The 27,090-nt window shown below is 56.1% G+C and overlaps 2 protein-coding genes across 4 annotated transcripts; one reads left to right on the top strand and one right to left on the bottom strand.

Annotated features, from left to right (window-relative positions):
• Positions 1-706: 706 nt before the first annotated feature.
• LOC119106438 (protein VAC14 homolog) lies at positions 707-15,012 on the bottom strand. Of its 3 annotated transcripts, none has more exons than XM_037230083.1 (15): positions 14,925-15,012; positions 12,597-12,719; positions 12,117-12,264; positions 10,609-11,063; positions 9,704-9,824; positions 8,416-8,539; positions 7,529-7,758; positions 6,910-7,030; positions 4,819-4,930; positions 3,701-3,875; positions 2,901-3,019; positions 2,551-2,630; positions 1,933-2,077; positions 1,133-1,299; positions 707-903 (listed from the first exon to the last, which is right to left on the bottom strand). In XM_037230083.1, the coding sequence occupies exons 2-14, from the start codon at positions 12,695-12,697 to the stop codon at positions 1,149-1,151; spliced, it is 2,082 nt and encodes a 693-aa protein (XP_037085978.1). In that variant the 5' UTR covers positions 12,698-12,719; positions 14,925-15,012; the 3' UTR covers positions 707-903; positions 1,133-1,148. The 3 variants fall into 3 exon arrangements, with proteins under 3 accessions (XP_037085978.1, XP_037085979.1, XP_037085980.1); XM_037230084.1 differs by having other exon boundaries at positions 14,929-15,012; XM_037230085.1 differs by lacking the exon at positions 14,925-15,012 and adding an exon at positions 14,183-14,594.
• A 3,743-nt stretch (positions 15,013-18,755) lies between these two features.
• LOC119105297 (uncharacterized) lies at positions 18,756-26,151 on the top strand. Its single transcript, XM_037228764.1, has 5 exons — positions 18,756-18,923; positions 19,680-19,856; positions 23,718-23,915; positions 24,501-24,635; positions 25,840-26,151. The coding sequence occupies exons 1-5, from the start codon at positions 18,756-18,758 to the stop codon at positions 26,149-26,151; spliced, it is 990 nt and encodes a 329-aa protein (XP_037084659.1).
• Positions 26,152-27,090: the final 939 nt, after the last annotated feature.

Here is a 27,090-nt window from a genome sequence, read left to right as displayed (position 1 = left end):
GACTACCGCCGGAAGTACACGATCCCCAAACGCGGCACACGATACATATTCACGGCACATTAGCAAATCCGTCTATTTGGAATGAATACTGCAGAGGTGAGTACACCGCACGTCCGCGAGCCACATCAAACTAGCACATCCCGCACGCTCACGCGAGCCACGGCAGCACACTTCGCCATCTCACTGAGCGTGCCCGCGCGCGCTTCGCACCGCCGCACACAGAGACGTGCGGCTGGCGTTCATCCTCGACCCGGAGCGAAACGTGCCAGCGAGGACACGCGTCGGGCCGAGCGGAGCGCTCGACGCCCCCCCCCCCCTCCACGCAGTGGCCGACCGCCGCGTGCGAAACAGTCCTCTGCGGAGCAGGCAGACGTGGCGTGCGGCCGACACGTTCCCCCGCTCTGTAGACGGGCGGTTGTGCCCCCCACCACGTGAGCGGCGCCGGCAGACAGGCGGACGCGCCCCGGGCCGGCGGCCGCCCCCGCCACTGCTGGACGAGCTCCCCGGGCCGGACAGACGGGGCCGGACCTCGCCGGGCCAGCAGAAACTCCCCGGGTCACCGAGGCTGAGCGAGATCGGACAGAGGGGGGACCTCGCCGGGCCAGCAGCACCGGTCAGCGGAGTCCGCCACCGCCGCTGCTGGACGAGCTCCCCGGGCCGGACAGACGGGGCCGGACCTGGCCGGGACGGCAGCACCGGTCAGCGGAGTCCGCCCTGCCGCCGCTGGACGAGCTCCCCGGGTCGGACAGACGGGGCCGGACCTCGCCGGGCCAGCAGCACCGGTCAGCGGAGTCCGCCACCGCCGGTGCTGGACGAGCTCCCTGGGCCGGACCGACGGGCCCAGACCCCGCCGGGACAGCAGCACCGGTCAGCGGAGGGCGCCGCCGCTCGGCCAGGGCCAGTCTGCGGCACGGAACGCCGGCGGAGTCAGCTCGACGGACAATTTCCTCGAAAAAATCTAACGAGTCCACGTAGTCGATACCTTCGGTCCCCTGGGTGGTATTCCACCATCACCTAACGAAAACAACGACGCATGAAGTGTAGGATCACATCCACTCCAACACGCGCCCGCGCTTGACACGTATACACACGCCTGGCCACCCCGGTGTATCCCTTTGGACCAGAACCGTACCCTGTCCGAGCGGCTATCAGCTGAGCTTGTCCAGCAGGTTGGACGAGTGCGAGTGCTCACGATAGGCCCGCCGCTTGTCGGTGGCGCGGCGAAACTCGGCCAGCATCTGTTCGTCGCTGAGGGCAAGCCGAGGTCGCGGTGGCCGCGACGACCGGTCGCCGCCCGACCTGAGGTCAGAGGTCACGGTCACGGTCACGGCGCGGGCAAGGGTCGCCGGTCGAGCTACGTCAAAGGTCATGGGTCACAGGTGAACCGCGCGTTTTGACAGAGGTCACCGCGCGAGGCGGAACATAAGCCGGGGGCCGAGCCTTAGAGCGGGTCGCAGGCCGGTCTGGTCAGAGGTCATGGACCAGTACGTATCAGCATGCACGCGTAAGATCAGCAGTACGTATCAGCGGTGACCGTATCAGCCATACAACCATCAACATGCGGTCGCCCCATAGTTGACGGACGGGTCAGAGGTCAGAGGAACACCAGGCGTCACTGCAGAAACATGACGAGAACTCAGTCCACCGGCGTGGTGAAGCCGGATCTGGGAGCAGGATTAGTGGCAGACAGAGCGGAATCAGGTCAGGCCCGCCAATTCTACCGATGTGCTGGTAAACAACGCTTGGATGTTATTAAGCACGAACTGACACAGAAGTCGTAAACTTCGTAACAGCGCAGACTACATCTGAGCAGCACATCATCTCCGTGTCCAGTCATGCCGCAACACAGGACGGGCGAATCATTGACAGCCCCGGCTGCCTTTCCGGGGCGGCGATGGTCGCCTCTGGGGCGGCGAGCCGGCCGGCACTGACCGCTGCTGCCGGTGGGAGGGCACACAGTCCAGCCGTCTCCTGAGCATGTTGAACGCCTCGGTCTGCGGCAGCGTCATCAGCATGCCGTACAGCGTGTCCACCAGCTCTGGGTACGTCCACGGCTCCAGCAGCTGCAGTCGCAGGTCTGGTAGCGCAAACGCAGCAGCGCCGGTCAGTTCGAGACGGTGGACGGGATATAACGGCCATCAACATCGACAAAGCGTGGAAATGCACGTCAGGTCAACGCGAGGTATGACAGGTGATGCAGGGGAACGATAGCTGAACTGGCGGCTAAACAAGCGTGGCTCTCGTCTTCAACTGCACAATGCTGCACTGACTGACGACACTTGCGACGTTACAAGGAATTATTGACATATTTGGTTTAACTACTGACGGAACATAGTTATACTTTCAGGCATCCAGACGCCCTCGGAGCCGGGTGCGAGTGTTTCATCCGAAAGCTGTCCAAGAGCCAAGCCGAGGGGCGCAGAAGAAAAATGAGTAACGCGCAAGGCTACAGAGACATTCGCGCGACGTATTCCGCGCTCCGGTGTATTCCGCAATGTCGTGACAGGCCATCTCAATAGGAGCGAACGCGCTCGTCTGCCGGGGACTCACATGTGAATATGGGCGTCTCCAGCAGCTGCACCAGCCGGTCCAGCTCCGTCAGGTAGTCAACCGTAACCTCGATGCTCCCGCTGTGTGGCTACGTCAAGGTCACCACCAGGGCAACGTTCGACGGTTTGAGGAGTAGACAATATACAGACGACGGACTCGGATAATACATAGACATGAAGGCGATTAGATGAGCGCAACAGATCAGTTTATATCTTACTGATGTGACAGAGGTGAACATGACTTGACTGCAACAGTGTACAAACATGAACCCTGAGGGACCTAGTGCGCTCCACTGTGCCAGCACGGAGGGCGCCCCACCCGCCACCAGTCCCAAACCTCTCAAAGGATACAGGCACTTGACGACGGCCAGCGAGTGATGGTAGTTCTGGGTGAGCAGGCAGAGCGAGATGGTGGCGATGGGGTTGTCGCACCAGGTCCGGTACAGCTCCAGGAAGAGGGAGCGGCTCTCCTGAGGACGCAGTCAGCATCGGTGTGCTGGTCACGCGCGGCACCAGGCCCGCACACCACCGCCTCATCAAACGGCAGCAGCTTACGACAACCGTAACAGGCCGCCGACACCTGACCACTCGTAGCGCCAAATCATCGGCACCATCGCGTTCGTAGCGCCAGTGCCGTTAAGCCGCTGTTTCGCGTCACGAAGACGCCACGATTACCCATCCGAAACTCTCAGACTACGTAAAACTTCAGTAAATTCATGGAGCTTGGGCCGCTCTCTACTTCCCACGGCTGCACCACACGTGATCTGGCGTGATCGCGCACTGGATGACGTCAGCAGCCTGTTCACGCTCAGGTGGCCCTCATGGCCAAGCCCACCTACTCATCTTTGTCCCCCTCCCCCCTCCCCCAGGCGGACGCAGCGATGTCAACCCAACTGCGAAGACATCAATAAATGCTACTCTAAGGGACAGTCATCCAGACCAAGACAATGAAAATGAGGACAGCGACTAGAAGAACGTTGCTGGGCTATTTTCTACATTCCTCACTCCACCCCGCCCGTCTGCAAGCTTGGCTAAGGTGCGACACCAGCTTTCCCCATAAGAAGCCCCACCCCAAACACCGTCGCACAGACCCACACCACGGGTCCATCGCCCCGCCAGCCACTGCCCCGACCGCAGCCAGCGACGCTGACCTCCGTGCGCAGCTCGCGCAGCTCCGTGCGCAGCTCGTACAGCTCCGCTGACGTCATCAGGATGGAGTTCAGCTGGCGGATCATCAGCGACACGAAGTCGAGGTTGCCATTCGTCCGCAGGGAAACGGCCAGCGTGCGGAAAATCTGCTCGGCACTCAGCAGGATGCACAGCTGGCTGTGGAGCGGTGTCAGGGTCAGTCAGAGGTCATAGAGGGTCAGCATGGTACACAGCTGGCTGTGGGGCGGTGTCAGGGTCAGTCAGAGGTCATAGAGGGTCAGCACGGTACACAGCTGGCTGCGGGCGGTGTCAGGGTCAGTCAGAGGTCACACGGCGTCAGCAGGATGCACAGCTGGCTGGGCTGTGGGGCGGCGGTAGGGCCACTCAGAGGTCACAAAGACGGGCAGAGTGCTGGACGTGGCACGCGAAGGCGAGCCAAATACGACAATACCGCAGGGGGCGTGGCCGTAATGCCATCCGCGTATGGCTCACTAACATAAGAATCGCAATGTCGCCACGGATATCTCCGCACCGCAGCCCTATCCTTCAGTTCCGCAGTCTCGTCACTTCGGGTACCGGGGACCATCAGCGACCCCGTGCGTGGTATGGTGACGCCGGGGCACAGATCTGCTAAGCGCGCGCGGTCGATCACTGGAGGGTGCCGGCGCCGTGTCACTGACCCTGCCGCGGCTTCCGAGGGTGCATCACTGATGGGCGCGCTGTCGACAGCCCTCGCCGCCAGACAATGCGCCGACATGAGCTGCCACCGGCTGTGTCATGTGTCGTGCATATGTGGGCTTAGAATTTAAAATGAGCTGCCTGCAGTCAGGACACATGCGAATAACACATCTCCGAGAAGATCCGCTTCTGTGCAAACGGTAAGCCATCCAGCTTATGCTCGAGCACAAGCGGTTCGAGATCAAATCGATCACGGAGCTGTCAGTCTTATCACAGGTTCATAAAGAAGCTGTCATCCATTCCTCGGCATGTTGACATCGTTTACATTGCTGGGACGTTAGACCGACTCGCGGAAGGCGGCGAACCTCTGCGGGCGGACAGTGGGAACAGCGCGTCGGTAGGCAGCCTGACCGGGGGCGGGGAGGGGTGAGGGGACACTGACCGGATGATGATGGGACCTCGGTCCTCCAGTAGCGCCAGGTTGTTCTCGAACACCTGCAGCAGGCTGTCCATCACCGTGTTGAAGTAGTGGGATCCCACGATCTCTTGCGGGGCTGGCAGACAGGGAGAAGGGCGTAAATGAGCCGGAGAGCTGCGTCACTCGCTCAGACGGCACGGCGGCCTGGGTTCGATACTCGCCAGCGACAGATGTTCCTCTCAGCTGAACGGGCTCTTCTAGTGACGTTTTCAAACACCCGATTTCCAATGGTAGGATAACCTCTAACCTCAGAGTGGTCCTAGCTAGCTGTGAAGGGCAGGCACAGCGGTGAACGAAGCGCACAGGCCGCGTATCACGGCGGTCATCACGGGCATAAGCGGAGCTCGTTTTCGACGTTCAGTGCCACTTGGAACGGTCTGAGCTGCCGGGGGTTCCCCGCACAGCTGTTAGGTTATCGTCCCCGGCATCAATATCGCCCGACCTGCAGGTCACGTTGTCGGTTCCTCGCAAAAGAGGTCTATCCGCATCGGCACATCGTGCAAACACATCTCATGGAAATTTTATCGTTTGATTCTAATGTATGAATACATCTCATCAACATACCCGATATCAAAGGTCTCTATCATGGCCATATTCTAATCCCACACAATAATACTAAAGCTTCCGACATTATGAGTACAGAGTTCCCCATCTGAGTTATCGACCTTCACCATCCCAGAAAGTATCAGTTCACAGACGATCGGGTAAAATTAGGCCATGCAACTGCCCCGAAAGTTTGTCAGAATATTTTCTGAACGGCGCCGTGCAGTGGCGCCAAATGTTGCACAGCTCCAAGCAATTGAACAGCCGATCTTTTGGTATAAAACATAGATGTACCTCGTAAGGTTCCTGACCTTTCGCGGGTCTTAATCAGGCCATGACTGTCAACGACGGTGATTTGTAGGCAATCGTTCAATGTGATCCGACAACGTAGTGTTAACAGTCGTACAACTTCCAGATTGCTTCTGAGAAAATCACACAAATGAAAGGAGGATTACAACTAATTACGTTGACCTTCAGGTATGAAGGCCAGATCAAGGTCGAGCCAAAACCGACCGATCACTGAACTAGAGGGAAAGAATAGAGAGAACATTGGTTATAAAACATCGTTATAGAGAACGTATTCGATATATCACCAGTACTCGACGTTACGAGCTGTGCATAATACAATATGATAAAATATGGTATGGTAGGCCTTCATATATGTCACGTGTTGACTGATAATCATAAGAGCAACTTAAAATGTCAAGCACTATCAATGACTGAACACCCCAATGTTTTTGTAACATTTTACCAGTACCTCCTGGTAAAGTGAAGGTCGATAACTCAGTTTAACAGTACAGTTCTGGGAGTGCTCCACACTTGTACGCCGTTTTGAACTGAATAGCCTTCAAGTCTAGCCTGAAATATCCCAGAAATCTTGACGATCATTCGGTGCAGTTCGCAACTTTGCCCTTCTTTAGATCTAACCCCCCCCCCCCCCTAATTTCTGAGCTACACGCCCGCGAAGATGCAGACTATTTCAAGGTCACCCCGGCATCCATGACGCCATAATAACGCTATTCAAATAAAAGCCATTCCACTGGCCATGTAGCGATCCGGGCCAATAAAAACATAATTGTCGAGTCGTTCATATCTGACTTTCGTGAGCAAGACTTCCAAATATAACGTCCGTCAATTGGCTCTCAATCAATGTTGTGCAAGGCGCGATGACACAATCAAGCGATGACGTACTGAGGAGCATGTTTATCAAAAAGCGAAGATGCATTGTCTAGAACAGCCGTTTTCGCTCGAGTATATCAATTGTTAAAGGTGAGCTTATTTCATCATGTCAGATGCTTGCTTCAACATCTTCGAATGTGGAAAATTGCATTTGGGCCAGGGCTAGCTAGCTGTCTAGTTAAGTTATCGTGATCGTTCATTTTCTACCACCGACATGTACTGCCGTTGCTATCCTCAGTGTCAGCTCCCAGCACACACAAACTCGCAGGAGCCACCCCCAGCGGGGGCCCGCCTGACCGGCCCCAGCCCGTCGAGACAGCGCCGCCCACCCACCTGCCGGGTTGGCCGAGCAGATCTCGGCCAGCACCTGGATGTTGAGCACCACCACCTCGTCGGCAGGATCGGACAGCTTGGTCAGCAGGACCGGGAAGATCTTGTCCAGGTGCTCGTACATCTGCGGAGCGACGCGGGCCGCGGTCAGCCGACGCCCGAGCGGGCCGTCCGTGCGCCGCACCCACCGCCACCCACGCTCGTCCAGCGCACAGCGCGCTCACACAGCGCGCAGCGGTGACGCCAGACACAGGACGCTCATGACGTCAGACACAGCACGCTAGCGATACCGGGCACAGCGCGCTTGTAACGCCAAACACAGCACGCTGGTGACGCCGGCCATAACACGCTAGTGACGCACACTAATGAGGGCCTGGTGCGCGTCGGTGGTCGAGGGGATCACAGCTCTGGATTGGGGAAGCCTGGCTCAACCCCCTACGCAGCAAGCGATCACTGCTCTAGGTTGCATAAGCAAAATATCTTTGTTTCCATCATTATGGTGAACAACATGGCAGAACTGTATACATGAACAACTAATACAGCAATCTGCATAAGTGTATGCACAATGCCTGGCCGACGGTCAGCACACTGCAACGTCCTCAGCGCTCTCTGGCGGCCTCACCGCGTCAGGCAGGTGCTCCTCCAGGTGTCGGAACCACTTGAGGATGGCCACCTTGGTGGGCACCGACTGCGTGTCGGCCAGCCGCGAGGTGAGCACCTCCACCACGGCCTGCAGGCTGAGGCCGGCCGCCTCCGCCGGCGCCGTCGAGAACGGCGCGTTCACCACCTGCGTGTCCGTCCGGATCAGCTGCATCAGGCTGTGGCTGATGGTCTTGGCGTTCTCCTTGGTCACTGCCGGCGGACGCGACAGGGAGAGTGAGCGCCGGGGCTGGGGAGGGAGGAGCGGGGGCGGCCGTGGGCATGGGTTGGAGAGTGGGAGGCGTGGGGAAGGCAAGCGTCGAGAGGCGACCGAGACAGCGGGCGCAGAAACCGAGATCTTGGAGACTGTACCGTGTGAGGGCCAGTGAGGGTGAAATAGAGCGCGCACGCCTTGCCCAACGGATGCAGCACGAGAGGTCAGGGCTAGACGGACCACAGACCTACCGGCAACCAGCTCCCAGCACACCGACGCACGCGACACGACGCGGCGGGCGGCAGCACGCGCAGTCGGGCATCGCCAGCATGCAGTATCACCGCACGACAGTACCACACGGTGCAGCAGCCGAGGCCGACCCCGTCCGAGTGAACGGCAACGTCGCGGCGCGGGGGAACGCCCGTCCGCCCGCCGCAACGCCCGCTCCGAAACACCCCGAGCTCGCTGAAAAAAAACACGGGCGCGGGGTCTCCCGGGCCGACGTCGTCCGGCTCCAGGGACGCAGCGAGACGCGAGCCCGACATGGCTCCGGCCGCCACCGACCGGCCGACCGCGGCGGTGGCCGCCACCGCGACCGCCGTGACGTCAGCGCTGACGTCGGCGCCGACGGTCGGCGTCACACGCCGCGTGCTCACGCTGTCGACTGTCGTCGCCGAGCGCCAGGCAGGGCAGCACGGCCAGCAGGACGCCGGCCAGGTGCGGCAGCAGGCTGGCGCCGGCCAGCGCCACGAAGTCCTTGGTCCAGGAGACGGCGACGCGCTGCAGGACGGGGAGCGACGCTGAGGCGACGGCACCGGGGGACCGAGGCGCCACCGAATGTCACGTGGGGCTCACCGCGGCCGGACGCCAGCAGCGGCGGCGGCGGCGGCGGCGGCGGTATTCCAAACACAGCGAACACTTCGATAAACAGTACTAAAGATATGCGCGGTACAATCTCGGCCGGGGTGGAGGGGGGGGGGGGGGGGGGGGGGCTGGATTGCGAGTGTTCTCACTTGTGACGGGTCTGTAAATAAGGCGTTTGAGCTGTGGTATGCAAGGTCATGTCACTTGACCACTGCTCCGTTCCGAATCAATGTAACTGTGGATTGGCTTATTGAAATACCTTCGTACATTCCGCTGTACGGACTAACATAACACCACACCGCGAAATTCATCAAAGGAGCACATGACACAGCTAAACTTTCAATGAAAGTCAACAAATATCCCCCTTCCGCCTAAGTACAGGACGGCAGCATTAACGCTGGCCAATTTCATATTTTGTGGAATTTTTACACGGGGTGCAATGTGCTGCTTCAACATCACGGGCGCGTGATGTGCCAAGCCGTCTGTAAGGTACACGTGAAGAAGAACGCTCGTGCGTGGCGTTCACTATACCGAAAAAACAGTCAGCAGTCAGCTTGGCACATTTCAGTGATTTCAGCACATTCTGGTGTTCAGAGTTTCACATGCCAGCGTGCTGAAATATCTTACAATTACTCTACACATGCAGTCCAACCACTGATATAAACGTGGCCGAGGCATTCCTAACTGCTTGACTTAATGTTCAAAGTTGAAACACAACCGTTTCAATTACAATGCAACTGATTCTGAGAGCCGTGATGACCGATGAGATACAATCAAACGCTTTCAATGTGACCGTACAACTATTATAAAAGACTACGGCACAATTTTGAGACCTGTAACTAATACATCGAACATAATTTGTTTTTCCAAAGACATATCATAATCATATCACATACCGTCTAGGGTGAGACAGCTAATGCTACCCAGGAAAGTAGATACAAAGTGAGGATTGATGACTATATCCACAGACTACGGATTTCGTACACGCAAAATCAAGAACGCCTACCAAGCAATAGCAATCACTTCTCACCACTCTCACCAAATGCTGCCTGGGTTCGCCGAGTCTCAAGTCCTTCGTACCTGTGTGTTGGCGTCGGAAGACTGCATGTGGATGATGAGGACGGAGATCATGCTGGCGAAGTCCACCGTGGCCTGCCGCTTGTGGATGGCGTCCAGGAAACGCTGCAGCAGGCTCTCACAGCTGCCGGCACGGAGAGACGTGGACGAGACGACTTCGCCATCGTCACCATTGCCATCCTGGCCATCGTCGCCATCAACGACGTGTCGGGTTAACTAAAAGGCTGCAAACAACAGCCCCACTAGCTACAGTGATGCCACGCTTCTTGCACTGAGCATACGACCGGGAGGAAGAGGAGCGGCAGACCCAGATATTTGAGGCTTCGGTGCACAGAGACCCAAACGAGCAGAAGATAGAGAGACCCAGAGGCGCGGCTCAGTTCACGACTACCACCCACAGAGCAACGACGGGTTCGCCATCAGGCTCTGCGTGTTCCCGGAGCCTTTTCACTTTTTCACGTATACTAATGTTTCGATAAAGGCATGTTGCCGAAATATCAACCCACCTATATCTCTCTTCTCCTGGTTTTCTCCCATAAATAAAGCTATAACGTCTGTCTCATCTTTGGGAATGATGTTCCTCGAAAACGCACTTAGCACCTTCCCGGGGTTCTGTCTATTCCAGCCCAGCTCCTCGCCTAGCAGCGACCGCACCGGATCCGCCCGCCCGCCTCCGCTCACTGAACCACTCACGCACCGGCGGCCAAATCGATGTCAACGCCTGCCACGAACCCCCGGGTGACTCCACCACCGGGGGCCGCGCCGCACAAGCTCTCCGCGCAAAGGACTGAGCACACGCCAACGACTGGTCGTCCTGCGCGCCTCATCTCCCGCCGCACGCATCCAAAGCTCGCCGCCACGAGGCGTCCCTCGCCCCCCCCCCCCCCCCCCACCGCCGCCGCACTCACCTGGTCATAAGGGCGTCGTCCGGGTCGCTCAGTATGCGGAACAGGCCGTCCAGCAGCTCGGGCAGGAACGGCAGCAGGTCGTGGTCGGGCAGCGAGTGCAGGTGACCCAGCCACGTGATGATCAGCTGGCGCACGATGCGCTCGTCCGTGTAAACGCGGTCGCGCAGGTGCGGCATCAGCGACGGCAGGTCGAAGCTCGGGCACTCGACCACCAGGTCGTTCATCAGGCGGTCCAGCATGTCGGCGCCGCTGCGCACGTTCAGGTCCGGGTCCGTCTTCAGCTGGGCCATGGCGCACCAGACGCGGTTGAACGAAGGCATCGTGGCGCTGCGCACCGACTTGCAGACGTTGAAGAGTGCCTCACAGCCGTAGTAGCGCAGGCGCGACTCGTGCGACTTGACGAAGCAGGCGAGGATGGTGTCGATCATGGAGGCGGCGTACGGCGACACGGCCGGCTGCGGCAGGGCGGGCGGGCGGGAGGGGGGAGAGGGTTATGCCAGACTACGGCGTTTGGATGCGGCGGGCACGACAGGCAGGCACGTGACGCGTGACGCGCGGAGTCGCACTAAGACACGCGTCGTGGCGTTTTTGTAACAAGCGCTGTGCTGCTTTCCAGGCTCTCACCCTGTGGGCGCGCTACGACAGTCGAAAACCACGTAATGCTGGTATATCTGAGTAAAAAAGTCATCTCTTAATCACCACAATACTGCCTGCTCAGAATTCGGCAGTCGGGTAAACCCAGACACCTGTCATCACACCTGCTGAGCAGCGGCGATTTGGGGAGATCAGCGTCCGCCTTCCAGTGGCGATTACAAGGGGAGCCATCCGCCTCCCCCTCCCCCCACCCCCTGGGTGGTAAGCGGAGCCGGATGGGGCGTCCGTGCAGTGGGAGGACTCACCTGCCACATAGGAGAACCCACCTGCTTCATGGGAGGACCCACCTGCTTCATGGGAGGACCCAACTGCCAAATGGGAGGACCCATCTGCCAAATGGGAGAACCTGCCTGCTTTATGGAAGGACCCCCCTGCTGCATGGGAGGACCCATCTGCCAAATGGGAGAACCTGCCTACTTTATGGAGGGACCCCCCTGCTGCATGGGAGGACCCATCTGACAAATGAGAGGATCTTCCTGCCTCCTGTGAGGACCCACCTGGCCCACAGCAGGTCCCCACTGCATCATGGGATAACCCATCTGCATCATGTAAGAACCCATCTGCATCCTGTAAGAACCAATCTGCCTCATCAGGGGCCCCACCAGCCCAGTGGGAGGACCCACTTGCCTCATCAGAGAACCCACCAGCCCCATGGAAGAACCCAACAGCCCCATGAGAGGACCTATCTGCCCCATGGGAGGACTCACCAGTTCCAAGGAAGAACCCACCAGCCCTATGGAAGGACATACCTGTCTCATCAGAGAACCCATCAGCCCCATGGATGAACCCGCCTGCCCCATAGGAGGACCCACCAGCCTCATTAGAGGACCCACCAGCCCCATCGGAGGACCCACCTGCCCCATGGCGACGGCCATGGCTCCGATGCCCATCAGACCGCCCTTGACCGTGTTGGCGTTAGGCGAGTCACACATGGCCTTGAACGTGCCCATCATCTGGTCCAGCAGGGCCGTGCTGTTCATCGTGACGAAGTCGCGCACCATCCTGCCGGCCAATGTCACGGCTCAACCTTGACAACAAATTGACCGACAACGGCGGGTTAAGGTCGGTTGGTGGTCAATGCTCGTCGCTCCGCCTGAAGCCAGCTGTTTTCGGCTTTAATGTGTCAGGCACACCAGCTTCCAATGCTGATGAAGACATGTATACACCCTGTGCACAGTGCAAAGTGAGCACATTGAGCCCTGGACAAGCAGAATACATTGGGCGCACTGGAGCACCATGAAAGGGTGCGTGATGTGACGGCATTCACAAAACTGCAACACAAGCACCGATTTCACCCTCCTGCAAACTTTGTGCGCTTTGGTGTGAGTGCTTACTTTTCAATTTCGGCGGCAGCGACCTTCCTCTTGTCATACAGTTTGTCGGTGAGGGATCGGTAGCACGAGGGAGACAGGGGACTGAAGTCCAGCTCAGCCATGGCGGAGCCAGGCTTGTACAATCTGCAACAATGGGTGTGCAAGACATACAGCTTTGGGCAGAGGAGCAGCGATGCACAGCAGACATATGGATGTGGGTTGTGCATAATGGGACTGCATGAAGTAGTGCTATGGATACATGCATTGCATGACTAAAATAGAATAATGCTCTGCAAACATATATAATAATGTTCTGCATATATGCCCACATCATTGCATCTGTGAGATCATTTTTTGAACAGTAAATTCTCACACATACAGCTCATTGTCAGCTTAAATACCAATACAAATCACCATCACTTAAATCATCACAAGGAGACCATGTGCATGGCATCACACAGGATGGCATGATCACCACCTGTCAGGAGTCAAGGACACCTTGACCTGGCATGGGCCAAGGCATGATAACCACCTGTCATCATACCCAGTGTTTGGCAGGTATGTATTGAAGCTTAATGACAGAGCCATACCACATTGCCCACAGTCACATCTCATTGGTTAAAATCAGCTCACCATGGGATTGGTTAGGCTCAACAATATTGTTCAGCAAACTAAGTTGACATCCATTGGTGATAAGCAAGACAAAATAATTACAAGCATTCATGCAAAAATTTGGGTGGATATTGGATCCAATAACTTGACTGCATGCTCAGCCCACAAAATAAACATTGAACCAGTTTTAAAAGAGGTGAAAATGGCTGCATCCTGGTGGATTACTAGCACAGTTATGAGTTCTGGTATTAGCATTGTATGAAGGCTTGCAGACTGCACATTTACCACATAGTTTCAGTCCAGTAAGGTGGCATTGTATGTTTTTGTCCCAACATACTCAAGCATCAGTAAACACTCAATAAGCACACCCAAATTCATTGCAACCAATAGGCTTTGTTTGTTGGAGGGCATTGCTAACAAGCAATTAACAGTTAACAATCCATACATTCATTGTTCATGAGGCTTTCTGAGAAGTCACTGCATGCTGATAATAAATGAGGCACATAAATCAAGGAGCACCTACATGGCACAAGTTTGGTTTGGGGTGATCTATGCATATATCAAGAATGCTGGAGTACAGTTGGTAGTGAAAATGGCTGCATCAATTTCAAGTGATTTACAGTACAAATTTTGATAACTCTCACTTTATGTGATGTTATAACTGGCTATCAATTTGCACTTCAACTATAATATTTTGGACTAGGAGTTGTCCTTAGGCCAAAATTCTTGGGACTGATCTAACATGCCCTTAAGAAAACCTGAATGCATGCCGATCTGTAGTCTGCGCTCAATCATGCATAGCTGACAAAGTGCAGTCACCCACACTTTTTCTAGTACAGGGGCTATTTTGTCCCCTTTGAAATTTTGTTTATTTCATGTCACTGCAAAACCAGATCACACACATGTGTTGGCACTGCCACTATTGGTGTGCTGTGTCAGTAGTGGCAATGATCACCAAGGAACTGGGAGCATCTTTAACATTGGTCTTCATATACTTTAGAGAACTGGAAATGATGAGTAGAATGACTTATCACTGAAAATTTGATTCCATGTTGAAGCCTTTCACTGAATCTGAATGAAAGACTTTTAGCACCTCTTCAGCCAGTCTGTAAAAAATAGCATTCATTGCACCAGATGCCTACACAATACTTATGCACTGAACCAAGTGCTTATGTGTGCCAAACTAAGACTAGGCCAGATTATACTGAGTTATCAGATTCTTATGAGTGAAAATTTGAAGATAACATTTGCTGGCATTACCTAAACAATGCAATTCTCCACAGCACTGCCTTGCTAGTCATTAATTGCTGGTGACCATGAATCAAACTCTGAACATTAAAATTAATAGTACAAACACTCTGAAACTGCAGCAGCAATTTTGCTGTTATGCCAAACATATTTGGATGACAAATTCTTCTGAAGTCTGGCTGCTATCTTACTTTGGGCATAGAATACGCAATTGTCATCCATTATATGACTGATCCACTAACTGGTTTTGAAATCACATTTTTCCTCTCACTCGACGGCCAACTAGACATTGAAAAAAAATTTTTGTCACTAAACCTCACACTAAAGGCACCATATGACGGCCCCGTCGAAGCGCCCGAAAGCCCGAATTACTTCTACCACTACCCAATCCCCTCAACATTTGAGGAGTTCCCACAACTTATGGACGGCCAGAGACTCCTGAATGAACCAATCACTTTTAAAGATAGCGTAAGCAGCATAAGTACTTACTTACACGGCAATCAAATTATAGTCTACAAAAACATGAACGATTAAGTCGCCTTCCTATTCTCAACGGGCCACCACGGCTCTGTCCAGCATCACACGCGAATGGCTCATTGCGGCGCACTTATGCGCTGGTCTTGCAAGCAGAGCGCTAGAACTGACTCAACCCTCTTGCATCAAGAAGTATTGATGATTACTTACTTATTGGTACTTATGACGTGCATTCCGCTACATTTTCTTCTTCGGATAATGAGTCAACAGAGTTTGAAATAAACAAATACTATCTAACGATACCACTTTTGATGTTATTTCTGTGCTCTGCAGACATAAAGGGAAAAATCGATTCTACGCTCAGCTGACTAGAGGTCAGTCTTCTCAGCAGAAGACGGACGGTAACGGACTTGGGGCGCCGTGCGCTGTGAGTTTTGTGTGATGGGTGGTGGGATGTTTCGTGGCGTATGACATTTTTCAGTGTCTGTTTCTAAGTCGTGCCTTGCATACCATCTGTTTATATGTACGGTGCGTATTTATCCGGCTTGGCCTTAAGTTGCCACGTGCTTGTTACGAACTTACTCATCTCGGTGGTTTTATCGGTCGACTCGGTTTCTGTTGGGAAAAAGCGCAAAACGTGATATGCTGGGTGCCTAGTAGGTGCGTATGGGTGCACGATTTTTGTTGCAGAGTGCATCAATGAGTACGACGGCTATAAACAATTTTTTGTTTGGCAAGTTTTTGTTGAATGCATGTGCCATGTGACCGCGGCAGAACAAACGGACGTATTGTAGAAACTTAACTACTCGAGTAGGTACGGTACCTAGTCTCCTTGGCGACGTGGAGGCTTGCTGCTTCGAACACAAAAACCCGTTGGGTTTTATCGCAGGATAAACAAGTCGAATTGATGCTGTGTGGCAGTGTGACTTGTCAGTTCTTGACGTGTCCTGTCTGCCCATTCCGAAACCGTGGCAGGTTTTGGCGACACCCCGTTGGGTCAGTGGTGCTGCCCCAGTTATTGGGCATTGAGGATGCTCAAATGCCTCGTCGAGATTCCTGCCGCAGCTTGCAGACGACTGACTGTCGGTGGTCTCCTCCCCATGTGTTCCACCCCACACGATCGATCAAAGCCTCTCCCCCTACGCTGACCTCGTTAACAAATCAATTGCTCGGATCGTCGGGGGCCACGGAATCTTCAGGCCTCTGAGACTATTACCGTGACATGGAACGTGGGCTAGGCGAAAGAACGAACAGGATCGGCGGCATATGCCGTGACATTTCCAGTAGGGTGACTGTATCGGGTGGATTTATAATGCAAGTGTTTTGACTGAGAGTCGAGAGGGTGATAGGCTTGTGGTCGAACAGCAGCACGTTCAGCCAGGTCGATTAAGTGAGAGGGATAGCGAGCTCCACTCTTTCCAGCCACTGCCCGTAACGCATCGCGCTTGTTAAATCGCGCCGGTGTGTGGCGTTTTGGCTTCTCAGACCGCGTTACCATGTGTCTTGATGTCACTCCGAATACCCCAAAACATAAAGCTCAGCAGGAATCTGAGGGATCTGGATTGGACAAAGCACATGGCAGTCTGCAGTAGTTAGGTGGCAGCGGCGCAGCATACTGAGTGCTATCCGGGAGTTTTTGGATGGGTTGCTGGAGTCAAACTGGAGGTTGCCTCGTAACACAACTGAGCGGGTTGGCCGGTCGTTTCTGTCTGTAGGGACTCGTAAAATATCAAGGTTTTTTTTAGAAATCTTGTCGAGTGGAAAGGGGCAAAAATGTCTGTTATTCTCAGTGCTGCTCTCCACTGTTCGGCGTCTTCAGCGTGGGAACACATGATTACATTTAGCACAATAATGAGTTCCGTATGGAAGAACACGCCAGCTGCACCATCTCAACTTGTGGCATGGGAAAATTTCGTAAATTTCTCGGTCCAGCTTGGCCCGGCCTGGCGTGCTGCTGACAGCCTTATATTTTGGTAACCGGTGGTCGTACCGGCTCACAGTTTCTGCAGCAAGAATCACTGTCTTTGAAACTTACGCTCTCACATGCACATGCATACATCACATTACGCTTTTACTTGTATGCCAGCAAATTACTGACCAGGAGAAGCTGTTCTGCAACTTTGACCACTTTTACCAGAACTTAGCCAAATTTTTCTATAAAAATTGACGTAACATTTGCAAATCGCTGAAAGGTTTTAAGGCACGGGCGAAGATCGAGCCCAGATCAAAGGTGGCCCGCCGTTGTAGCGACTGTACCGATGACCGTTGAATGGAGGGGAATGGCAATGTGTTAGCGAAAGTGTAGTTTAAATTGCGCAAGCAGTGGCGATTGTCCGGCTAAAAATATTCAAGTTTAAGATTTTAAAGATTTATGCCACATTATGGCTGTCATAAAACGTATAGACATGAATTCGGGAAGAGGCACGGGGCAAGCAAAGATAACATACTTAAGCCATTAAGCGATCTGAATGCTACCTTATAGAGGCGCACGTGACCGACGGCGAACGGATCATGCCAGCTTTTTCGAAGCTGTCCTCGGATGCTGCTCACTTAAACCCCAGGAGGGCATAGGCCATGGAGGGTAGCGTGGGGTGGCGTAGCGTGGCAAGAAAAGTCACCTCACTTCGCTCGATACCAACACAAGAGTTCTCGTTTTCAGGACACTTCGATCACAATAAAGACAAACGTACATCAGTTGAAATTCCCCGGCTTCGTTTTGTGAAATGGCGAGCCTGATAAGGCCAGGCTCAGTGCAAGACAGCTTTCACTAGTCTCATTCACATATGACATGAATAGCAAGTATCACAGATGACAAATGTCACAAATACCCATGTCATTCGTGCATACCTCATAAATCTAACCGCGCGGTGCAATGCGCCTTACTGCTCTCCTATTCAACGGAGCACCATTATCTGCAATGGTTGTTTGGAGGTCAATGAACCACGGTTTACATCTTAGCCGTGCGCTTTCAAGGCACCTGTCCGTGAGCAGTGGCCGGGAGCGTGCCAGCCAGCAACCAGCCAGTACCAGACGAACGCTTGGTTCAAAACATGGTGAAGAGCCGCCTCCTTCCTGTTGTGCATCGCGCCGCGCTCACAACAGCACCACTCCCATTAGGCCCCTCCTCCGCCCATGCTCAGCATATCCCACGTTGCAGAGGCCGTTTTTGCGCGCGCCGGCCGGGCCAGAGCGGAAGCCGGACCGTGATGGAGCGCGCGCCGAGCATCTGTCGTCGGACAGGCACGCACGGCCGGCCGCTGGGGTCGGAGCTGCGGCCGCGGCGCGCGCTCAGGCAGGGCCCGGCCTGAGGACGCGCCGCCCCGGCACAGGTATGGACACGCCGGACGCGGCCCGGGGCGCGGCGAGCGCGGGCTGCTCTGGGCGGGACCTGGGCAGTGAAGACAGCTGGCTCGCAGTCTCGGGGCGGGGAGACGTTTTGTGAAGTGGTCGGACCAGAACCCCCTATGAAATGGATTATTTCCGCGCTTCACCATCCTGTTCATTCAAAACTCTGACGGGACATAACTGGGCCGTTACGTACCGGGCTGCTGTTCCTGCTGTTGTGGCTGTCTCTGACACAAGCAATATGGTTGAACATTAGTTTACCCTGGTGTCAGTGAGGCATGCTCCTAGTGGTTGCCACTTAACCACTGTTAGCCATTGTTACATGAATGCCATTGGTGTGAAGAAAACGCACGACAAAGACGTCCAAGTAGCAGCATGATACGTGCTTCCCTTCACGACCGGTGCTGTACTCGCGCCTCATTTGTGGTGTCGGTACCAGAGCACGCTGTCCACAGCCCAGGCGCGCGGCCCGGACCGCCGTCGTCGGCCGGCGGCGCGGCGATGGCGTCGGACAGCGCGTCGGCGCAGACCCGCTCGCGCATCTCCGGCCTGGACTCGGCCAGCGAGTGCGAGGTGCGCATCCGGCGCGAGCTCATCTCCGTCTCGGACCTGTGCGGCGGCCTCGACGAGATCCAGGACCTGCTCGACGAGATCACCCTCTTCGGAGAGGTGGGCGTTCGGGCGGGGCGGGGCCGCGCCGCTCGCCGCTGGCCGCTCGCCGCCGCGGCGCTGGGCGGCGCCCCGGCGGGCCGGTGTCGCGCTGTCACTGCTATCGCGTGCGCGATAGAGCGCTGCGTGCAGCTTTCTAATTAATTCATGCCGCACCGCTGGAATACGTTTCGAACGCCGAGACATCCATTTTGGTAGGCGGCTAACATGACGCCCCTGTTACGAAATTCGCGCTGGGGCGCGCGGGTGCGCCCGCAACCAAAGGTGCATGAGTGCCGTGTCACTTCTGGGTGGGCCGGGCGTCTTTTAAACACGGCTTCTCGCTGTTGAGTGCATGCACGAAGGCGCCACAGGTGCTCCACGAATTCTGCCTTGCGTCTCGCCCACCTGAGGGATTGGGGACTGTTGCTTTCTCCACGCCCAAAAGCCACATTGCAGCCTTTTCCGCCCAGTGCCGCCGATTCTTTAAGCTTGCCTCCGCTGGTGTTGCGGGGCACCAGGCGCATATCCTACAGTCTGTCGTCTGTGTAGTATGCAGTCCTGTACGTGCCGTCTAGTCTCCCGCCGTCTAGACCCGGAAGTCGGACCGTAATCTATCCCCACCCGTGGCGTCGACGGCTGAGACATGTCTCCGCTGGCGTGGCGGAGGGTCACCTGCACCTGCCGGCGACCCCACACGCGCTCCCCGCCACGCCACGTCCGCCGCCCTTCCCCGGCCGTCTCTCGCCTCACTGACGCCCCCGCGCCGGCCGGCAGAGCGGTGAGTGTATCGAGATGGAGCGGACGGCCAGCCGGCTAACGCAGGACACCTGGGACTCGCATCAGCAGCAGCCGGCGGCGGCGCCCGTCGACCCACGCACCCGCGGCATCGTCTGCTGTTGGCAGCCGGCCCTTCTGCTGTCGCCGCTCGGCATCGGCGAGATGCTGCTCATGGTGAGGACAGACGGCGGTGCTCGCGGTCCCGTGGTGAGGGCAGACGGCGGTGGCCGCGGTCTCGTGATGAGAGCAGACGGCGGCGCCCGCGGTCTCGTGGCGAGGGCAGACGGCGGTGGCCGCGTGAGAAGAGGGACAGGCGGTGGACTGACGGCGAGGGGACTCGGGGGCGCGCCGATGATGAGAGGTCTTGTGGTGGGAGGGTGAGTGGTGATCTCAATGTCACGGTGAAGGCGCGGCTACGGAGTCGCGTTTCCGTGCACTCGTGATCGGTGTTGCCGTCGGAGATGCCCAATGAAGACAGGCTTCCCCACTCAGTACCGCGACAAAGCAGTGCAAGGCTGCTCCATTTCACACCACCACCCACACAAATCGGTGCCGGTGGAAATGGGAAATCGAAATGGAATGGCGCTGGTCGCGCTCACGCTCATCTGATCAGTGCACTCGCCAGCTGCTCGCATCGACTGCTCACCCGACGGCCCATCTCCCGTATACAGGCACGGTAGTCCTGCTGGCGACAATCGTACTTCTTCCATCATGCACGCCCCATCCTGAACCCCTGCAGCATCCGGGGCAGGCTGCACGCACCAGCCATTAGCGGGCTCATGTGCCCGCTGGCGGGGGCCCCGCCAGTGCGCCCGCGTGTGCGCCGGAGGGGCTGCCACGGCATTAGTGGTGCAGTAAAAACTACCCACAAGAGTGCTGCGACATGACTTCTACCACTTCTGCTTCCAATGTTGCGTATCAGCAAATGCTGATACGCAACATTAGTGCTATGCGACAAAACATATGCTTGAAACTTATAACCGTCATTACTTCTGCTGCAAAAAACTACAATCATGACGTACACACAGCATTACCTGTACTGCAGAGACTGATACGCGACGTTTTTGAAACCCGGCACAACTTATAATTCAAAACGTTACACCGGTCATCACTTTTACAAATTGTACACGACATTTCTTCTACTGCGAATACTTATATGTGACAATGCTTCACCACAAACGTTACGCTTCAGGAATGTATATCCATCATCACATTTACTGCAAATGCTTGCAGTCTTTATGAATGCGCCGCGACAACGCTTCTACTGCCAATACTGGACGGGAAATACAAAATGCGTGGATATCTAGCAGGGGTGTAGGATCACTTTGCAAGTTAAGAGGGAGCCCAACTGGACAACACTGCGATAGAGGTTCGTGGTGCCGATACGAAAATTTATTCACTCATAAGTTACGTTATTTTGTTAAGTTGTAATTGGCGTAAAGATCAAGGTGTTAGATTTCGTAGCAGAATCTCAATGAGGGGTAAAACTTTTGGAAGTATTCGTTTTTCTTGTAGCACTAGAGCCGTATATAAGTAATAGCAGTCGAAGCAGTCGTGTTTTGGTGAACACCAGACCGGGGATGTAGTTTCATTTTCCATCAGGGACCCCATCCACCCGTTACCTATGGCAGTAAGGCGTGTCACACAGGGGCAAACGCAGTGTTTAATGCATTTCGGGGCAGGTTTGATCGTTCCCAGCCCACAGACTTGTTTTGAAACACTATAGCATTGCACTGGATGCTTTCAGTAGAGGAAATGTCGCGTAAAACTATTTTAGTCGCGAGTCTGCCGATCTCAAAGTTTGAAACAGTACCAATGCATCTGCACCAAGGAGTGGGCATCTCCAGTCTGATTTTGCCCGTTGAAAAGCTTCCATGTGTTTGCTCCCTCGGGGATTTTGGTTGGGCGTTACCTATGAGAAGAAGTACTGACTGGTATAATTTTTGAAGTATGGGCTGTGTCGTATAGTACAAATGTCTGGCACCGAAGTATTGGCCGTAGAAGTAATATCGCTTATAGGTAAAGACTTAAAGGGAGTGTCCCACCTTTGGGGCATAGTTCAAAATCATACTCTCGTGAAACCTGAGGACCAGTTGCGCCTAATAATGGACTGGGTATTGCCACTGCAGCACCGCTTAAACGTAAAGAGGATTCTCATTTTGATATTTTTGGGTCCAAATTACGCTCTCAACGCGTTGTAACAGAACTACTCTTCTTCCCCGCAGTCGCAACCACCGTCGCCATCGCAACCGCCGTGCGCATCTCTTCTGGTGTGAATGAAAAAAGAATCATGATCGGCCCAGCAGGCGGCAAGGGTCTGTTAGCCAAAAGCGCGCTGGTTAAAGTTTGAACCAGGCGTCGCTGCGGACCATGTGATGCTCCCACGCCCAGGGCCAAAGTTCGCGTTGAAAAGAGCCACCGCGGTAAACACGATGTAAGTCGGGGAGAAATTAAAACCACAGCGTAACGTTTCGCTGAATTCGCGGGATAACAGCTTCATTATCGCATAATTTTTTGTCCTAACAGAATGTTTCAAGGTTACGTGGAGTTTATTACACCGACATTGTGACACATTTCTGTGTTGCAAACATTACAGAACACACATGCTGGAAAAACAACGCATATGAAATGTATCACTTTCATAGTGGTGAGCAGGGAGTCAAATGGTATTTTTTGGAAAGGAATGGCTACTTTAAATCAAGATTCTGAGCTGTTTAGAGGGATTCTGAGAAAACTAGTATTGCGGGTCAAATCGCACGCGTCTGATCTAACAAGAAATGAAAAGTACAAAAAGGTCGAGTACTCTCTTTAATGGGCTTTCGCGATAGGCATGACGGGTATAAGCATTTTTGCCAAAAGTTTTGCCGCACAAGAGTAATTTTACATGTAAGTGCAGTATTTATTAAGTAGGAATCGTGTTGTGCACGTGTTTATGTAGCGGAAGCAATGTCACGTGTAAAAAAACACGTTTTTGCAGTGTACGTCATGGCGGAAATATGCTTTTGAAGTATATTTTGTGACCTCCTCATGCCTTGACTTTGCAGCAGAAGTGCTATCGCGTATGAGTTAAGTCTGCAGCAGTTTTTGGAGTAGAAGTGATATCGCATAAAACTAATACCACAACATTCCTGTGGGCAAGAGTTTTTCCTTAGCAGTTATGTCGTACACTCCGAATAGGGGTTCCTGTGCGGGGTGAGTTCAGTAGCGGAGGACTCTCAGATGCATGCAATCTTGCTTAGCACTTGCCTCACCATCCTCCCTTGTCCCTGAACTGGCCACTTTTAGTCTGAAGGGCCATGATCCAGACCAAAGCAAGCTCCCCCTGCCGTGATCACGCCCGGCCGTCATTCGCGGCGCACCCGGCGTCTCCAGACAGTCCTCCCGTCCCAAGGGGCGGCACGCGCCGTCCGATTGGCGGCCGCGCCCCCGGCTGAACTCACCCCGGGTGGTATCGCGCCAGGGGCCTGCAGCGGTCACCGCGTGACGGCGCACGTGGCACACACCTGGGTCAGCCGGTGCGCTCAGGCCATGCTGAGCGGGATTATCCCCGCTGTGTGGGCCCTCGAGACCGTTCTGATCGCGCGAGACGAGGATCGCGCTCGTGCAGGGCGGGAGATTGTCGGATTGGCATCATTGCGAGAGGCGTCCGAGCGGCCAGTCCTCGTCTGTAGGTCCCATGGGCGAGATTAGGACCACTCCGATGGCGCCTGAAGTCACCCTCATGCCTGCCACGTGACCCGCCCTCCGCTGTGTGACAGCGCTATTTCTTCCTTGATACCCGACTCCTGTTTGTGCGTGTGTTTGCGTGTGTGTGCTTGTACGGAGGTGCGAGCGGCGGCGCCGGCAGTGCGCAACACTTCGCGTCGAAGGACTAGCCCGACTCCCACACAATCCACACCATCCCACCGACAGCGCCGCGTTCAAGAGCGCTGACATTACGCGCCCAAACCCCACACGCCACCCGCTCCGTCCCTCGACAAGCGGCGCGAGGCGGACACCTGAGCCAGCACCGCTGACCGGCGCCGCCGTCGGCAGGCGCTGAGCGTGGGCTGCTTGGCGAGCGTGAGTGCCAGCGGCGACCCCGCGTTTGGCTCGCCGCTGCTGCTGCCGCACGCCGGCCACACCCGGCTGGCCGTCTTCAGCTCCGTCTTCTGCCTGCTGTGGACGGCGCTGCTGCTGTTCGTGCACGTGACGCGCCTGCAGTACGTCCTGCTGCTCAACTGGGCGCTCATGGTGCGTGGCGGCGGCGCGGGGCGACTCGGGCTCGTTCGCGTGCGGCGCGGCGGCCCGCGGCAGCCCCGGCCGCGGCGGCGTGATATACCGGCGCACTCGGCCCTTGTTAATCATCGTCGGATGGCTTTCCCTTCGGTATTTTTCAGCTGTCATGTCGACAATGGCTTGCAGCGGTCATTGAGTCCTGAATTGGCTGTCCTAAGCAGGGATGAATGGGCCTCGCCTGCCTCGCCCACGCGGCCGAGGTGCGGTCGTACAGCGCTGCCTTAATTGGACAGGCTCAGTTGCCCAGGCGTGTTTAACTACAATGCTGTAATGGTGCTGACGAATAATGTAACTGTGTGGTACTACCTACTACTGATAATGGACGGGCACGAGCAAACAAACCTGATGCAAAAATGGACTCGCTTTTGATTAAGCTGATGTTCTCTCTGATCTTGTCTCTTAAACCCGTTCGAGCTCCTATAGCGTAACTGCCACTTCCAATCCAGTTTAGCGCGTTTTGCACGGTCACCGCCGGTTGACGCCGCCGGGCATGACACCGGCGCAGCCTTCCGTCTAACCCTCGGCGTCCCGCCCCGGCAGCACACGTGGCTCTTCTGCCTGCTGTCGGTGGTGCACGCGGCCGCCGCCGTGCTGCTGCTCCACCAGGCCTACCTCTACACGTACCAGTACCCGGCGCTCTCCACGTGGACGCGCGCCTGCACCACCGGCGCCGCGGTGAGAGACGGCCGGGCTCCGTGGGTAGCCTGACGGCGGCGTGGGTGTGGCGCGCCCAGTGGCAGAGACTGGTGCCATGCTAAGAGCGTAAATCATTTTCCCGTCGCCAGCGCATTCGAATGATCGATGAGTGGCTATCTGTCAGCGTGCACGGATTGATGAAGCTATTGGCGTCGTCGCTTCAGTCGGAACCGAGGACAAAAAGTACCCTGTGACGGGTATTGATTCGGGTACACAGCAGGTAGCCATCTTTCTCCCCTTATGTCCCAGAACACATCAGGTTCTCTGTCCATCCGGTGACGTGTCGTTATTTACGCTGAAATTGGGTGGAACACGGAATTGGCCTTTTGTGGCTGGGCGGTAATGTGTGAAGTGTTTCAACTAATACAGATGGAGTAATTATTTTTCCTGTTGTCCTCGTCAATGACGTCACTTTTCACACGGCGACACGTTTATATATTTCACACAATGACGCTTTTCCAAGTAATTATGTGATCTGTGTCAATGCTTTGTACCAACCGCTCTGTAGAACTATGTATCAACTGGTGCTGTGGATGTTATCACTTCATACCGTTTGATATCGCTCAGCGGACAGATGTGCGTAGTGCATCATTGGTAGTCTACGGACCGCTCATGTGGCTCAGTCCATTCACGCCGTTGCCTGTGGCGTATGGCGTCTTCTACCCACCAGACTACCCCCATGCTGCTAGCCTGTCTTCTGTACGCCACCGAGTGTATTTACTGCTGTCGGTACCGTTCCCGTATTTGCCCTCCCCCCTCCCCCCACCCCGCCATGCTGTCCTCACAGCTGCCACCTCTGTTGCTGCAATTTATCACTAAAAATCCGCTCATCGCGCAGTGCGGCCGCGGGCACCTGTCTGTGGACTTATGTGCCGGCTTCCAACCAACTAGGCTTTACTTGATTGTCTCCCCTGCCACTTAAGCTGCCACCGTCTGCACTGAGGGCCGGGGCCCTGTTGGGTGCGGTCATTCCTTCTGTCGCGTCTGTGGAAGTGTCGCTCCCAGACGCGAGCTGGCGCTGATGGCCTCCTATTGCACGCTGCTACTGTTACCGCTGCTACTGCTGCTGGCGCTACTGCCGCTGCTGCTGACGTCTCCCGGCAGGTGCTGGCGCTGCTGGGCTCCTGCTGCGCACTGCTGCTGGTGCTGCCGTCGCTGCTGCTGACATGTCGTCTCCCGGCAGGTGCTGGCACTGCTGGCCTCCTGCTGCGCGCTGCTGGTGGCGCTGCTGCCTCGCTGGCTGCCGTCGGCCCAGTACAGCCTGATCCGGGACGAGACGACGCGCACCACGCTAGCCTCTAGCGGTGACAACTGGAACTACCACCACCCGGAGCCGGAGCCGTTCCAGAACGACGCGGCCGACTCGCAGCACTTCCCGGAGAACAACCCGTACATCCAGTGGCACGTGCAGAACGGCACCTACTACCTGCTGCCGGCGTCGCTGCGGCAGCAGCTGCGCCCGCCCAGCCCGGGCTCGGGCCACCTGGTGACGTGACGGGCCGAGCGGCGCCGGCGGCCGGCGGCGGCCGCAGGACGCCCCGGGCCCCGCGCCAGTGGTTAGGTCTTCGTTCTGCAGAGGAAGCGCCGTGGGCACTGTGTCTGTGTGTGAGCGTGTGCAGTGGAGATGACGCGGGATGCGGCGGTCGGGCTCAACGCTCCTGCGGGGAGGCCGCGGGCGGAGGGCTTCCCGGCCCGGCCGTCCCGCGAGCGGCTGACCTGGCGCTGGCACCTGTTCTGACCGGGTCACGTGGAATGCTCTGCTCGCGACGAACGGCCTACTTCCGGTACTGGCGCCGACGAATCTCCTGGCCTGTGAAAGCACTCCGACGGACACTCATCACGTGACCGGATGAATTACGGGTGACACTGGCCGACTTCCGCGCTCGGGTCCGGGCTTACTCGTCACCCAAATCACCCGAATCGACTCTATCGCGCCGCGTGGGCGTGGTGTCTCACGCAGAGGCGGGGCGGTCACGTCCGGGTCCGCCCCGGCGCCGCCTCGGCTCGACCACGCTGTCGCTGGCGCGCGGCCGCGGCGCGGCCCGACCAGGGGCCGTCACAGCCTGGGACTGTTCGGCCGGGGCGCGTGCCGGTGCGGGCGCGCTCCCGCCGGCGGGCAGGCCGCTGTTCCCGGGTCAGGCCGGGCGCCGGGCGGCGCTGGCCGTGTGCGCCGCGTGCTGCGCGTGCCGGGAGCGCTGCGCCGTGACGACCTCGGAGACGTGACGCTATGCCATCGGTGCGGTGCTGCCATCTTCAGTCCGGCTCGTCCACTGCCGCGCGGCTCGGATCAGCGCGGCCGGGAGCTCTCGTCTGTGAGCCGGCTTTCGCTCTCTCCTTCTTGTCTGTCCCGGGCTGGCACCTCTGTATCGTCGTCCTCGGGGGCGTGTGACCTCGCCCACTCGGGCTCGCCTTGGACGGACGCTGACGAGCGCCG

Source organism: Pollicipes pollicipes, unplaced genomic scaffold (assembly GCF_011947565.3).
Source record: "Pollicipes pollicipes isolate AB1234 unplaced genomic scaffold, Ppol_2.1 Scaffold_6138;HRSCAF=7277_pilon_pilon_pilon, whole genome shotgun sequence".
Taxonomy (NCBI): domain Eukaryota; kingdom Metazoa; phylum Arthropoda; class Thecostraca; order Pollicipedomorpha; family Pollicipedidae; genus Pollicipes; species Pollicipes pollicipes.
This window is presented reverse-complemented; position numbering and strand designations above follow the sequence as displayed.